Raw genomic sequence first — 15,054 nt, forward strand, 5'->3', positions numbered from 1 at the left:
CATAACAGGATGAGCAAGAAAGAGGAGTTGGTCGACAGGCAGCAGAGGCATCCACAGAATAAATGTACATTTCTCAAGCTTCAGTTCTTTGGACATCTGGCTTGTTGGAAAACTGGACAGGTAACAACAAAAAAATGTTTTTAATTAACTAAAATTGAAGATTAGTTCCTTGAAGTAACCTTATTTCAAGCATTCAATAGCCAATTGTGGGCCAGGCGCAGTAGCTCACATCTATAATCCCAGCACTTTCAGAGGTCAGGTCAGGAGGATTTCATGAGCACAAAAATTTAAGACCAGCTTGAGCAACAGGGCGAGAGATCCCATTTTTACAAGAAAATGAAAATAGAAAAATAAAACAACAGCAGCAAAATAGCCATGTCGGGCTAGGAGTTACTCTACTGGTCAAGGGAGGCAGAGAACATTTTTCTCTCTTTGAAAAATTCTGCTTCATGGTACTGCCTTAGAGAAATAATCATTTCATGGGTCTGACAGACATTGGGACAATATGATATTGAAAACATATGCAGGCTGGGCGCAGTGGCTCATGCCTGTAATCTCAGCACTTTGGGAGGCTGAGGCATGCAGATCACTTGAAATCAGGAGTTAGAGACCAGCCAAGGCAACACATGAAACCCCATCTCTACAAAAAAAAAGATACAAAAATTAGCCAGGCATGGTGGTGGGCACCTATAGTACTAGCTACTAGGGAGGCTGACGTAGGAGGATAGCTAGAGCTCAAGAGGTGGAGATGGCAGTAAGTCAAGATCACACCACTGCACTCCAGTCTGGGCAGCAGGGTAAGACTCTGTCTTAAAAAAAAAAAAAAAAAAAAAAGGCCGGGCACGGTGGCTCACGCCTGTAATCCCAGCACTTTGGGAGACCGAGGCAGGTGGATCACGAGGTCAAGAGATCGAAACCATCCTGGTCAACATGGTGAAACCCCGTCTCTACTAAAAATACAAAAAATTAGCCGGGCATGGTGGCGCGTGCCTGTAATCCCAGCTACTCAGGAGGCTGAGGCAGGAGAATTGCCTGAACCCAGGAGGCGGAGGTTGCAGTGAGCCGGGATCGCGCCATTGCACTCCAGCCTGGGTAACAAGAGCGAAACTCCGTCTCAAAAAAAAAAAAAAAAAAAGGAAAAGAATGTGCAGCTATCCTTTTTCCTTATTTCCAAGTTTTGGATAATTTTTCTTTTTTTTTTTTCAGCAGCACTTTTATTTTCCTTACTCGCTGATGTGTTGCAGGGGCCTAATGTTCGCACATAACAGTAGGAAACCAAACTTTGTTGTCATCTCTGAAGGAATTGAGAATTGCATACAAAAAAACCTTACATAAATTAAAAGGATGAATACATTTACTGGTGTAAATGCAAACCGCTTCCAACTCAAGGCAAGTAACAGCCACGGTGCTCTGGCAGGAAAACATCAGCTAAGAAAGGAAACTGGGTCCTAGGGCTTGGACTTGCCAACCCTGACAGACCAGCAGGACAGAAACACTGGTTCAGGAGCCCTTGCAACCTCTAGAGAAATCCCAGCACACTCAGCCCTGACACATTAACACCCTGCACAGATCAGAGACTGCTGGCCACGCAGACCCACCAAGCCATGGACTTGTCTTCCACAGGCACCTTCTTACCTCAGTCACGAAGTGACCAAGTCACATGTACTAAGGGTTGAAATCAAAGATATGTACAGGGTATTAAGTACCAAGGGAACAGTTAACTTGCATATAAGGTCAAAATCATCAATAAATTCTACAATCCAGTGCTGATATCAGATACAAGCTTCAAGGACGAATTTCTTTGTGAAGGTTTATTCAAGTTTCATGAGGCTAGCATGGGGTATATGCATTTGCTAGGGGGAAATTTATTCTTCTGAATTAACCCATGCAGCAAATGCTAGGCATCTGCTCACAGTCCATTTAGAAGCATTTACGGTGGACAGTGGAGGGGCTCGACTCCTTGTACTCCTGCCTGTAATCTGCTGGAAGGTGGACAATGAGGCCAGGATGGAGCCGCCAATCCACACTGTGTATTTGTGCTCAGGGGGTGTGATGACCATGATCTTCATAGTGCTGGGCGCCAGGGTGGTGATCTACATCCTGTCTGTGATATCTGGGTACACGGTGGTGCCGCAGGACAGCACCGTCTTGGCCTACAGGTATTTGTAAATCCACATCACACTTCACAATAGAGCTGAAGGTGGTTTTGTGGGTGCTACACAGTTTCATGCCCAGGAAGGAAGGCTGGAACATTGCCTCTGGACACCAGACCCACTCATTGCTGATGGTGATGACCTGCTGTCGGGTGGCTCATAGCTCTTCTCTGGGGACAAGGAGGATGCAGTGGTGGCCACCTCCTGCACAAAGTCCAGGGTAATATAGCACAACTTCTCCTTGATGTTGCCCACAATCTCCCACTCAGCTCTCGGGGTGAAGCTGTAGCCACACTCGGTGAGGATCTTCATGAGGTAGTTGGTCAGGGCAGATAGGCACCATGTGGGCGACCCTGTCTCCAGAGTCCGTGACAACACCACTGGTGCGCTCAGAGGACTAGAGGGACAGCACGGCGTGGATGGCCACACACATGGCTGGGGTGTTGAAGGTCTCAAACATGATACAAGTCATCTTTTCTCTGCTGGTCTTGGGGTTCAGGGGGCTTCAGTCAGCAGCACCAGATGCTCTTCGGAGCCACACACAGCTTGTTGTAGAAGGTGTGGTGCCAGATCTTCTCCATGTTGTCACAGTTGATGACCATGCCCTGCTCAATGGAATACTTCAGGGTCAGGAGGCTGCACTTGCTCTGGGCCTCATCACCCACATAGGAGTCATTCTGGCCCATCCATGCTCACCATCATGACCTGGTGCCCAGGGCGCCCAACGATGGAAGGGAACATGGCTCGGAGGGCATCGTCCCCAGCAAAGCAAGCTTTGCACCTGCCATTGTCAATGATGAGCGCAGTAATCTCTTCTTCCATCGCTATCATGGAGAAGTGGGCAGCTGAGCAGCAGAAGGACGTGGTGCGCAGGCTGGTGGCAGTGAGTGAGCAATAATTTTTCTTAATAGTACACTTCTATAGGACCTTGGTTAAAGGCAGCCTACAGCTGCAAGGCTAGATAGACTGTAAACACCATGACATCACAGACTGGGACTTAGTTCTCTCATTATCCCTTAGTTCTCTCATTATCCCTAGCTCCTGGTGCAGGGACTGACACCTGGCAAGCACTCAATAATAAATAATCTGGCCGGGCACGGTGGCTCATGCCTGTAATCCCAGCATTTTGGGAGGCTGAGGCAGGCAGATCATCTGAGGTTGGGAATTTGAGACCAGCCTGACCAACGTGGAAAAACCCCGTCTCTACTAAAAAATACAAAATTAGCCGGGTGTGTGGCACATGCCTGTAATCCCAGCTACTCAGGAGGCTGAGGCAGGAGAATCACTTGAACCCGGGAAGTGGAGGTTGCGGTGAGCCGAGATCATGCTATTGCATTCCAGCCTGTGCAACAAGAACAAAACTCCATCTCGAATAATAATAATAATAATAAACATCTGCTAAGTGAATGAATGGTATGAAAATCAGTGGGTAGCAGGTCCCTTTGTAGTGACTTCCTTGGGTTGGCTATCACCAGTTATGCATTTGTCACACCTAACTCAGCAAGTTCTGAGGACCAAGTGGGGGATCACCAGCAACAGTGCCTCTCCCAGGCTGTGACACCTGCTCAGGAGGCACTCAACAGGCAATTTTCCTTCCGGAAATAATTTCCTTTCTTTCTTGAAATCATCTAAATGGTTCCCAGCTCCCTAACATTTCAAAAACCCTTACCAAGTCTATGTAAATAAAGAAAACTTCCCTTGTTCATACAGCCTGTTAGTGGCAGAACTGGAACTCGAGGCCCGGTGTCTAATCATCTTGCAGATGACTTTACATTCTTGTTGGTGACTACTGAGTCACTCTATGTAGGGCCAGCTGAGACAGAGGACAGTAATCATGAGGAGGGAGTGGACACGCCGGGGACATTAATTCAGCTAAGTGCCAGGCACTGCTAATTCAGAGGCGAGTGTGGCCAGTTCACATGCATACTTTTTATTTTTGAAATAGGGTCTCACTCCATCACCCAGGTTGGAGTGCAGTGGTGTAATCACAGCTCTCTGTAGCCTTAAACTCCTGGGCTCAAGTGATCCTCCCATTTCAGTCTCTGGAGTAGCTGGGATCACAGGCGTGTACCACAATGCCTGGCTAATTTTTTGTATTCTTTGTAAAGACAGGGTTTTGCCTCAATGTCCAGGCTGGTCTTGAACTCCCAGGCTCAAGAGATCTGCCACCTCTGCTTCCCAAAGTCCTGGAATTAGAGGTGTGAGCGACCGTGCCTGGCCTCACATGTATACCTTTGATGACAACTCATGGACAATTACTTTTTTTTTTTTTAGGGACAGGTTCTCACTCTATCACCCAGGCTGGAGTGCAGTGTCATGATCATAGCTCACTGCAGCCTCCAACTTCTGGGCTCAAGTGATCCTTCTGCCTCAGCCTGCTGAGTAGCTGGGACTACAGGTGTGTACCACCACACCGGGTTTCATGAACAACTCTGAGAGGTACAGGGCACATAAAGTACATGGCTGGCCCAAGGATGCAGCATCTGCTGGGGGAGAGAGAGGACAGTAGGCCAGGCCCCAGGGGTGGGCCACCTTTTGGGTTTATATTTCTCATTCTTCCCACAATGAGTCCTTAAAGCTCACAGGAACTGTAAGTCCATCCAAGACTGTGTACCAGGAGAATGGTAATGATTAACGCCAGTATGTGCTGTGGAAGTCTGCCCAGCTCTACAGCCCTCCAGGCCTAAGGAAAGCAAAGCCCCACGGAGTTTCTGGGAAGACTGAGGGGGGCTCCCAGGGCTGGAGATGTGGTGTTGGAGGCACGTGGCAGAGTGCTGTGGCCACATCATGTATGTTATGTAAAAGTCTGAACCCGACTGTATAAGAGCAGGTGACTGTCTAAATGTTCTAGAAAATATTGATCTGAGTGTGCTGTAGGAAGATTACATCACAAAAATTAGAAGGGGGAAAAAACAGGAGTCCGGCAGAACAGCTCTTTTTTTTTTTTCTTCAGACAGGGTCTCACTTTATAGCCCAGGCTGGGGTGTAGTGGTACAATCATAGCTCACTGCAGTCTTGAACTCCTGGGCTCAAGCGATCTTCCCACCTTAGTCTCCTAAGTAGCTGGGAATACAGGCAAACACCAATACGCTTGGCTAATTTCTTTTCTTTTCTTTTTTTTTTTTTTTTGGTAGTGATCTCTGTTTTATATTATACAGATACATTTATAGATAGATAGATAGATAGATTTATATATATATATATGTGCTTGGCTAATTTCTAAATGTTTTGTTGAGATAGGGTCTCTTGATGTTGTCCAGGCTTGTCTCGAACTCCTGCAGTCAGGTGATCCTCCCATCTTGGTCTCCCAAAGTTCTGGGAATACAGGTGAGCCACTGCACCCAGCCTAACTCCTAATTTTTAAAAAAATTTGTCAGACCAATAATTGATGACAAGCTTATTTCCAACTTGTCTCCAGGGAAGAGGCCTCTAAGCAGTCTAATTCAAAAATTCCCTCTTGACAAAGATAATTTGCTGGAAAAAGGGATGGTTAGATAATCATTGCTTCACTGGATTTTAAAAAATGACTGGTGAAGGAAGATTAGACTGGTTAAAGATCACTGGGCTCCTTTCATGACTGACAGTCGACTGAGGGAGGCTCCCAGAAGGGCTCTTAAACTCATTAAATAAAGCTAATCATTCATTTTAGGAGCAATGGTAATTTATCACTGGAAAGAGTAACTAATGATGACAGACCACAAAGTTCTGCTCTAGCTATGGCATTTATATTTACATTTATTTTTTAAAGACTTTATTTTTTTGAGACAAGGTCTCACCCTGTCACCCAGGCTGGAGTGCAGTGGCGTGATCTCACCTCACTGCAATCTCCACCTCCCACACTCAAGCGATCCTCCCACCTCAGCCTCCCAACTGGGACTACAGGCACGCATCACCACACCCTGCTAATTTTTTAATTTTTTGTAGAGATGGGGTCTCACTATGCTGCCCACACTGGTCTCGAAATCCTGAGCTCAAGCAATCCAACCGCCATGGCCTCCCAAACTGCTGGGATTACAGGCTTGAGCCACTAAGCCTGACTTTATTTTTTAAAGCAGTTTCAGGTTCATGGCAAAATTGATAGGGAAGTACAGAGATTTCCCACATACTCCCAGCCCTACATATGCACAGCCTCTCCCATGATGACATCTTCCACCACAGTGATGCATTTGTTACAACTGATGAACCTATGTTGACACGCCATTATCACCCCAAATCCATAGTTTACGTTAGGGTTCACTCTTGGCATTACACATTCTGTGCATTTGGAAAAATGTATAATGACAGGTATCCACCATTATTACATCATACAGAGTATTTTCACTGCCCTAAAATTCCTCTGTGCTCATCTAGTTAAGGTGTTTTTTGTTTGTTTGTTTGTGTGTTTGAGACAGAGTCTCGTTCTGTAGCCCAGGCTGGAGTGTGGTGGCACGATCTCGGCTCCCTGCAATCTCCACCTCCTGGGTTCAAGCAATTCTCCTGCCTCAGCCTCCCAAGTAGCTGGGACTACAGGAATGTACCACCATGACTGGCTAATGTTTGTCTTTTTAGTAGAGACAGGGTTTCACCATGTCGGCCAGGCTGGTCTGGACCCCTAACCTGAGGTGATCTGCCCGCCTTGGCCTCCCAAAGTGATGGGATTACAAGCATGAGCCACGACGCCTGGCCTGGGTTTTGAACCACTTTTTTCTTGCTCATATCCACAGTGAGAGAAACAGGAGGAATCTGTTTCTATCTCATCTAAATTCTCATCATCTTATTCCATCTAGATTGCATGCCCTGCTCTTTCCTGACTATGTGGTCTCTCCATTCATTCAAGAAATTGCATATCTATCTTGTGCCAGCCTCTAGGCTAGTGCTGGGGACACAGTGATGTGTGAAAATGGGTACTGTCTTGTCTTTACAGGTGCTAGTGTTCAGTTGGGGAGAAAGGCAATTGAATAACTGTTCACAAAGAAATTGAAAATTACAACTGTAATTTTGATCTGTGCTTTGAAGCAAAGAAACAGGTACATGCTGTCTCAGGGGAGACCTGTCCTTGACTACGAAGTCCCTGTCCCTGCCTATGAAGACTGTGTTCACTAATTCATAGGGTAGGGGCTGGGGTTTGTGCAAAGCCCTGAGACCCCATAGATGTTGGCTAAAAGAGCAGAATGAAAAGGTGAGGCTGGATGCTGGGATGAAACCCTGCAGCCATGCTAAGATTTTGATCTTTATCCTAAGAGAAAGGGAAGCCACTGAAAAGTTTTTGTTTTTGTTTTGTTGAGACACAGTCTTACTCTGTCACCCAGGCTGGAGTGCAGTAGCATGATCTCAGCACATTGCAACCTCAGCCTCCTGGCTTCAAGTGATTCTCCTGCCTCAGCCACCCAAGTAGATGGGATTACAGGTCCGTGGCACCACCCAGCTAATTTTTGTATTTTTAGTAGAGATGGGGTTTTGCCATGTTGGCCAGGCTGGTCTCAAACTCATGACCTCAGTGATCCATCCGCCTTGGCCTCCACGCCTGGCAGTCACTGAAAGTGCTGGGATTACAACCGTGAGCCACCACGGCTGGCAGTCACTGAAAAGTTTTAAGCAAGGAAGTGAATACAATATAAAGAGAAAGGTGGAGGAATATTTTGAGATCACCGTAGCTGCTTTATGGATGGAGGATGAGCAGGGTGGAAATGAAGAGACCAGAAAGCCACGTGCTCAAGATAAAAGACAGTAGCCTCGGGTGGGTGTGTAAATCACACCTGTAATCCCAACACTTTGGGAGGCCAAGACGGGTGGATTACCTGAGGTCAAGAGTTCGAGACCAGCCGGCCAACATGGTGGAACCCTATCTCTACTAAAAATACAAAAATTAGCTGGGCATGGTGGCAGGCGCCTGTAATCCCAGCTACTCGGGAGTCTGAGGCAGGAAAATAGCTTGAACCCAAGAGGCAGAGGTTTCAGTGAGCTGAGATGGTGCCATTGCACTCCAGCCTGGGCGATAAGAGCGAGACTCCATCTCAAAAAACAAGACAAAACAAAGCAAAACAAACAAAACGGTAGCCTGGACTAGGTAGGTGGCAGGCAGATCAATGGCCTGATAAGATATACAGTAAGTAAAACTCACCAACATATATTCAGTGGCTCCAAGGCAGAAGTTGCAGTAAGCCAAGATTGCACCATTGCACTCCAGCCTGGACAACAGAGCGAGACTGTTTCAAAAAAAAAAAGAAAAACAGAAAGTTGACCCAAAGCTATGGATATACTGAGTACTCACTCATTACACATCTAATTATAAAGACTATCTAAGATTCTTCTGTACCTTTTCCTCTGCTTAGTATTTACCACAATTGTAACCAAAGTTATTAATATAATTATATATTCAACACATTTCTCCCTGGACAGTAAACTCCATAAGGACAGGAGGAGAGGACAGAAACCAAACTGCCTTGATTATTGTTTTATTCCAAGGCCCAGCACTGTACCTAGTACTCAACAAATATTTGCAAAAGAATCTCTTTGTTAAACAAAAGTTTCCAAACATTTACATAGTGCTTATTATTTGCCGGTCTTTGTTCTTAGCACCTTAAACATATTAACACATTTAGTCTTCATAACAACTCCATGAGGTATATACTATTGATGTCCCCAGTTCACTGATGAGGAACCTAAGGCAGGGAGATTAACTTCTTAAGCGATTCTGTTTTATCAAATATAGACATACATTCGTTCCAAAAAATTAACTGGTCTCTGTCTATGACAGGAGCTATGGGAGGTGCTGGGGAGACAAAATCCTGGTTAATACTTTTTGTGTACCTAGTATATGTCAGGCTTGGTGTCTGGCACTTCAGAGAACTTTATGTGTAACTTTACAATAACCTTGCAAGTTAGGTATCCTTTTTTATTTTTTATTTATTTATTTATTTATTATTTTGAGATGGAGTTTCGCTCTTGTTACCCAGGGTGGAGTGCAATGGCGCGATCTCGGCTCACCGCAACCTCCGCCTCCTGGGTTCAGGCAATTCTCCTGCCTCAGCCTCCTGGGTAGCTGGGATTACAGGCACGCGCCACCGTGCCCAGCTAATTTTTTGTATTTTTAGTAGAGACGGGGTTTCACCATGTTGACCAGGATGGTGTCGATCTCTTGATCTCGTGATCCACCCGCCTCGGCCTCCCGAAGTGCTGGGATTACGGGCGTGAGCCACCGCGCCAGGCTAGGTATCCTTTTTTTAAAAAAATATTTTACTTTTCAAACACATATCCTCACTGAAAGGTATCACATTTATTTATAGTGTTACTTATTGATTGATTGATTGAGACAGGGTCTCACTCTGTCACCCAGGATGGTGTGCAGTGGCAGGATCAAGGCTCACTGCAGCATCAAACTCCTGGGCTCAAGTGATCCCCCCGCTTCAACCTCCCAAGTAGCTGGGACTACACACACAAGCCACTATGCCCAGCTAATTTTTAATTTTTTTGGGAGGGTGGGGCGGGGGGGGCTGGAGTGTTTTCCTATATTGCCAAGGATGGTCTCGAACTTCTGGCCTCAAGTGATCCTCTCGCCTGGGTTAGCGTTGCTATTCTAGTCCAGCCTCCTACTTCCCTGGTATACCCACAGGACTCCGCCCCTTTGCCGAAGCTGGCCCCGCCTACGTCCTCTTCCACGCTTGCGCGCTCCGCGCGCCAGCTCCCCCCTCGCTGCCGACGCGCCGCGCGCCTGCGCACTGCTTCCCCATGTGTGCTCCAGCCGTCAGCCGGCCCAGCTGAGCAGCCGCAGGCAAGTCCTTCGGCAACGGACCTTGTCACCAGCGCGGCAGCCTCCATCGCCTGCTGTTGCCCTCCTCTCTTGGTGGTCCGCACAGCGCACGTCGCCATGGGCAAGAGCCGAACGAAGCGCTTCAAGCGACCTCAGTTCTCCCCTACGGGCGACTGTCAGGCCGATGCTGCTGCGGCGGCGAATGGGACCGGAGGTGAGGATGACGACGGGCCGGCGGCGGAACTGCTGGAAAAGGTGAGGCGAGGGCTTCGCGGCGCCGGGGGTCGAGGTGAGTCTACCCCGCGCGCGTGCGCACTGCGCTCTGCGTGCCTTCTGATGGTTCTTGCTCTTGTCCGCAGCTCCAACACCCGAGCGCCGAGGTCCGCGAGTGCGCCTGCGCGGGACTGGCTCGGCTGGTGCAGCAGCGGCCCGCGCTCCCGGGCCTGGCGCGCCGAGATGCCGTGCGCCGCCTCGGGCCGCTGCTGCTGGACCCCAGCCTGACCGTCAGAGAGACGGCAGCCGGCGCGCTGAGGTGAGCCGGGAAAGGGTCTAGGGCGGTGCCACCGCTAGCCTCCCCCGCGCCTGGGCTCCAGGCAGTCGCAGCCGTCACCCAGCGTTTTCTGTGTGCCAGGCACTGGCGCGATCTCCTGTTTGCAGAGATTTGAACCCACTCTCCAGGATCCGGAGAACCCCAGTATCCCCGGACCACACGCATCTCATCTGCCTGTCTACCTGGCTGCTTCACCTGCAGCGTCCACCTGCTCAGGCGTTCTGCCCTCACGCCTGGCGCACGTTTTACTGGATCCAAAAGCCCTCCATAGGGTCCCTTGCTTGGATGAACTTTTCAGTTCATGTGTCAGGAATCGTTCTAGATGCAGGGGAATTTATGCAGCCAAGATTGTAGAGCGAGACAGCCAAGATCCCTGTCTTGGCACAAGTCATGTTGTTGGGGGACATAGACAGGAAGCTAGTAAAAAGGTAAAACATAATATTAAATAGTGAGAATTGCTGTGGGAAAACGAGATGATGATGAGTTGGGGGTGGGAAGTTTGAATTGGGTGCTCTTGGGCCTGGCGTGGTAGCTCACACCTGTAATTCCATTGCTTTGGGAGGCCACGGAAGGAGGATCACTGGAGGCCAGGAGTCCAAGGCCAGCCTGGGCAACATAGCAAGACCCTGTTTCTAGAAAAATTTTAAAAAATTAGGCATGGTGGTGGGTGTCTGTAACCCCAGCTACTCAGGAGGCTAAGGTGGGAGAATCGCTTGAGCCCAGGAGTTTGAGCCTGCAGTAAGCCGTAATCACACCACTGCTCTCCAGCCTGGGTGACAGAGCAAGACCCTGTCTCTTAAAAAAAAAGAAAGAAAGAAAGAAAGAAAACGTGCTTTTTAGATGACTTGTGAACCGAGATCTGCAGAGTGAGAGAGCCAGGAGACGTGGGAAAATAGGGGGAGGAGCATTACCCAAAAAGGGAACAGCAGCAGCAAAGAAGCGAAGCAGCCGGCGGCTTGGCATGGTTGAAGAGCAGAGAGGGTAGGTGGCTGAGAAGAGCAGGGGTGAGTAATTACAGGAGGTGAGGCTGGAGAGAGGGATAAGCTGTAGGATGGTGTAGGGATGAGGACTTACTCTAAGCCGGAAAGTGACATGTTATAACTCATCTTTTGAGAAGGACACTCTGGTGGCTGTGCAGAGAATGGACTGCAGAGGGGGCAAGAGTAGAAGTTAATACTTGTAGTTCTTACAGCTCTGTCTCTACTTGTGATTTATGTTTCATTCACTGATTTAGCAAATATGTGTCAAGTGCCTACTGTGTGCCAGACACTGAGCTAGGCTGTGGGAATGGGGTAATGAGCAAGGTAGTGTCTCTCTTAAGAAATCTTAGTCTGTTGAGGGAGACAGGCATTAACCAATTACATAAGTGTATAATTGCAACGAATGGTAATGACAAAGGGTGCTGCAAGAGGGTACAAACGGGTTCAGGGAAGAAGATTCTTGAGTGAGTGATGCTTGAGGTCAGCTCTGAGGGATGAATGGGGGAGATAGATGCCCTACTTCCCCTAGGAAGGAAACAGCATGTTGAAAGCCCTTCCCTTCCTCCCACAGCATACACAGGCTAGGGGATCCTGGAGGATTGTGACTATCCATATCCTTCTGACTATCATATCCTTAGGGCCTAGCACAGTGCTATGCACTTGGAAGACTCATGTCTTTCCAATTAAAATTTAGCCAGGGCTGCTTCAGGAGGTGTCATTCTCCCTAGCCCCACCTTGCTGCCCTTGCAGTTTGCTTTCTTTTTTTTTTTTTTTGTAGAAACGGGGTCTTTCTATGTTGCCCAGGCGGGTCTTGAACTCCAGAGCTCGAGTGATCCTCCACCTCAGCCTCCCAAAGTGCTGGGATTACAGGTGTGAGCTACAGCACCTAGCCCTGCCCTTGTAGTCTTAATTTCAATAAAAGATCCCTTTGTACATGATTTATTCATGTGGGAAAAGGCTCCCCTCTCCCTTTCTTGTAGCTATGCACCTGTATACTGTCTCAGACCTCAGAACTAAGTTGTTATATGACAGTCATCAGTTTACATCTTGTAGAACAAGGATCAGAACAGGTGGAAATCTCTGGATTGGTTCTGTAGCATATGACAGAAACAATAAGCTATTTCCTCTGGGAAAACTTAAATATGGCTAAAAATAGATATAATTTGAGAGTGTAGAAGTGTTTTGTGATATGTGACATGAAAGTAAAACATGTTTTAAACTTCTTGTGTAGAAATCTCAGTGCTTGTGGAGGTTTTGAAGTTTGTGATGACATGGTGACTAAGGATATCATGACCCCTCTGGTCGCGCTACTAAAAGAGGTATGCAGTTTTTACAGTATCTCGATGGTAGCTTTTGGGATGCAAACGTAGACTTTTTTTAGTACTTTGATGTTAGTGACTTTGTCTTCTACCTAAACATTGTATGGAAATTTAATTCCTTTTCCTGGAAACACCTATCTACTCTCATTATTGATACTAACCTCTATTTTGTACCTTTATTTTTATGATAATTAGAAAAGACTTTCCTAAAACTGTACAGACTCACTCCTTTAGTTGTTAAACTTGTTACAATAAAAATAAATAGTATTTAGTTATTATTTATGTGCCGGGTATTGTTTTCACATTTTGGATGTTATATAATTTAATCCTCACAGTATCCTATGAGGCAGGTATTATTCCCATTTTACAGATGACAAAGCCGAGGCACAGACATTAGGAACTTGTTGAGAAGATTACAGTAAGTCCTCATGTTTGATCTCATTCCAATCTTACTGCATGACGTAGTTAAGAGGTTAAAGAGCTCTCTATCTGGAGTGCCTCTAAGCCACTATTCTGTGTTGATGGGTAATTTTCACTTAAAGCTACATAAAGGATATCCAGTTTTGGTGAGAGTCATCAGTCATTTTAGAGCAGTCATTCTCAACTGGGTATGATCTTGCTTCCCAGTGCACAACTGGCAATGTCTGGAAACATCGTTGGTTGTTACAGAGCTTGTGGGGTAAAGATTGCTATTGGCATCCAGTGGGTAGAGGCCAGGGATGCTGCTAAACATCCGCAAATGCACATGATAGCCCTTCCTTCCCCAGCAAAGGATTTTCTGGCGGAGAATTTCAGTAGTACCTGGATTAAAAGCCCTGCTTTAGAGGGTCTCCTGGGCTGTGCTGGAGGGGCTTAAGCACACCAGCTTTGGAGCCAAATGCTGGGGTCTGAATCCCAGCTTCACCACATGCTAAGCTACACCTTCAGCAGCCTCCCTGTACCTCACTTTCCCATTTGCAGCTGGAGATTGGGGATAATAATAGTTCACCTACCTCATAGATTTATTGTGAGGATTAAATGACTTGATACATGTAAATACTTAGAATAGTACTTTAGAAGGCTATGTAATAAAAAAACGAAAACAAAACAGAAGGCACTATGTAGAAGCTCTTATTTCATCTTTCATTGCCCTCTTTACTGTCTGTTATCACATTTATTAGGTAAAACACTTTGTATTGATTTCGTACCGTTGCTTGTGAGGATTCAATTGGCTTGTTAACCACAGTAATTTCTGATGTCTAGCCTTTGTGTTTAATCACCATCATTACCCTTTTTGTTTAATTCTTCTTTGGAACCGGGGTGCTAATCATGATATTTGGTTACAGTGTAGTGCTGGACTGGATTCAAATGAGATGTCTCCACAGGAGAAAAAAGATCAGAACAGAAATTCTATTGAGAATATAGCCAATGAGGCTGTGAATGTGCTGTGGAATATATGGTAAGATGCCTTCCAAACACAGCCTCCTGCTGTAGCAGTACCCAGGCTTCTTTTCTGTCTATTACACTGCATAGGAATCTCTATTCCCTTTGGTAGACCTATTAATCCAGATGTTAAGACTTGGTAGGGGCTGGACGTGGTGGCTTACGCCTGTAATCCCAGCACTTTGGGAGGCCAAGGCAGGTGGATCACTTGAGGTCAGGAGTTCAAGACCAGCCTTGCAAACGTGATAAAACCCCGTTTCTACCAAAATATAAAATAATTAGCTGGGTGTGGTGGTGCGTGCCTGTGATCCCAGCTACTTGGGAGGCTGAGGCAAGAGCATCGCTTGAACCTGGGAGGTGGAGGTTGCAGTGAGACAAAATCGTGCCACTGCATTCCAGCCTGGGCGACAGAGCAAGACTCTGTCTCAAAAATAAAGATTTGGTAAAAGGTAGGATGAGGTGACCTAAAATCAGCCCTCCTTCCCAATCCCTTTCCTCATTGCATCACTACTTCTTGTTTTACGGATTTCCTCTCCAGTCATTGCACCTGACAAAAATAGGAGGCATCATGACCATTAGCACCTGTGGCTCCTCCTTTCCCCTGACTTCCTACACACCCTGAGTAGCATTTGTCTTTAAGCTGGTCAGGCCCAGGTGCAGATGCATCTTCGGTTTGGCCTCTAGACTGAGATAGGGACCACAGACCTCTGCTGGTGCTTTTCTTCCTCTTCCCTGGCAGTTACCGTCTGAGTGGGACATAGATGCCTAAGAAGAGCTTCTTTGGCCCCAGGAGGAAGAAGGCCGCTCTCCATTCTGTGACTGCTGTAGCAGTGGTGAAGGTGGAGTGGACTCACTGCTAGAAATGGAAATGGCTAGAAGCACAACCTGGATTTACTTTTTT

The 15,054-nt window shown here is 46.9% G+C and overlaps 1 protein-coding gene across 3 annotated transcripts in view; it reads left to right on the plus strand.

Moving 5' to 3' along the window:
• Window positions 1-9,880: 9,880 nt before the first annotated feature.
• The window catches only part of HEATR3 (HEAT repeat containing 3), a 58,081-nt gene continuing 52,907 nt past the window's right edge, over window positions 9,881-15,054 (plus strand). The window contains exons 1-4 of one of the 3 annotated variants that reach the window (XM_012472244.3): window positions 9,881-10,137; window positions 10,242-10,414; window positions 12,644-12,731; window positions 14,057-14,169. In XM_012472244.3, the coding sequence (XP_012327667.2) occupies window positions 10,000-10,137; window positions 10,242-10,414; window positions 12,644-12,731; window positions 14,057-14,169 (512 nt within the window). In that variant the 5' untranslated portion in view covers window positions 9,881-9,999. Of the gene's footprint in view, window positions 10,138-10,241; window positions 10,415-12,463; window positions 12,732-14,056; window positions 14,170-15,054 lie in introns of those variants that run through there. The other 2 variants (XM_021673599.2, XM_064383042.1) reach the window with 2 other exon arrangements.

This window comes from Aotus nancymaae, unplaced genomic scaffold, assembly GCF_030222135.1.
Source record: "Aotus nancymaae isolate 86718 unplaced genomic scaffold, 86718_ANA_hifiasm-v0.15.2.pri h1tg000030l, whole genome shotgun sequence".
Classification (NCBI taxonomy): Eukaryota; Metazoa; Chordata; class Mammalia; order Primates; family Aotidae; genus Aotus; species Aotus nancymaae.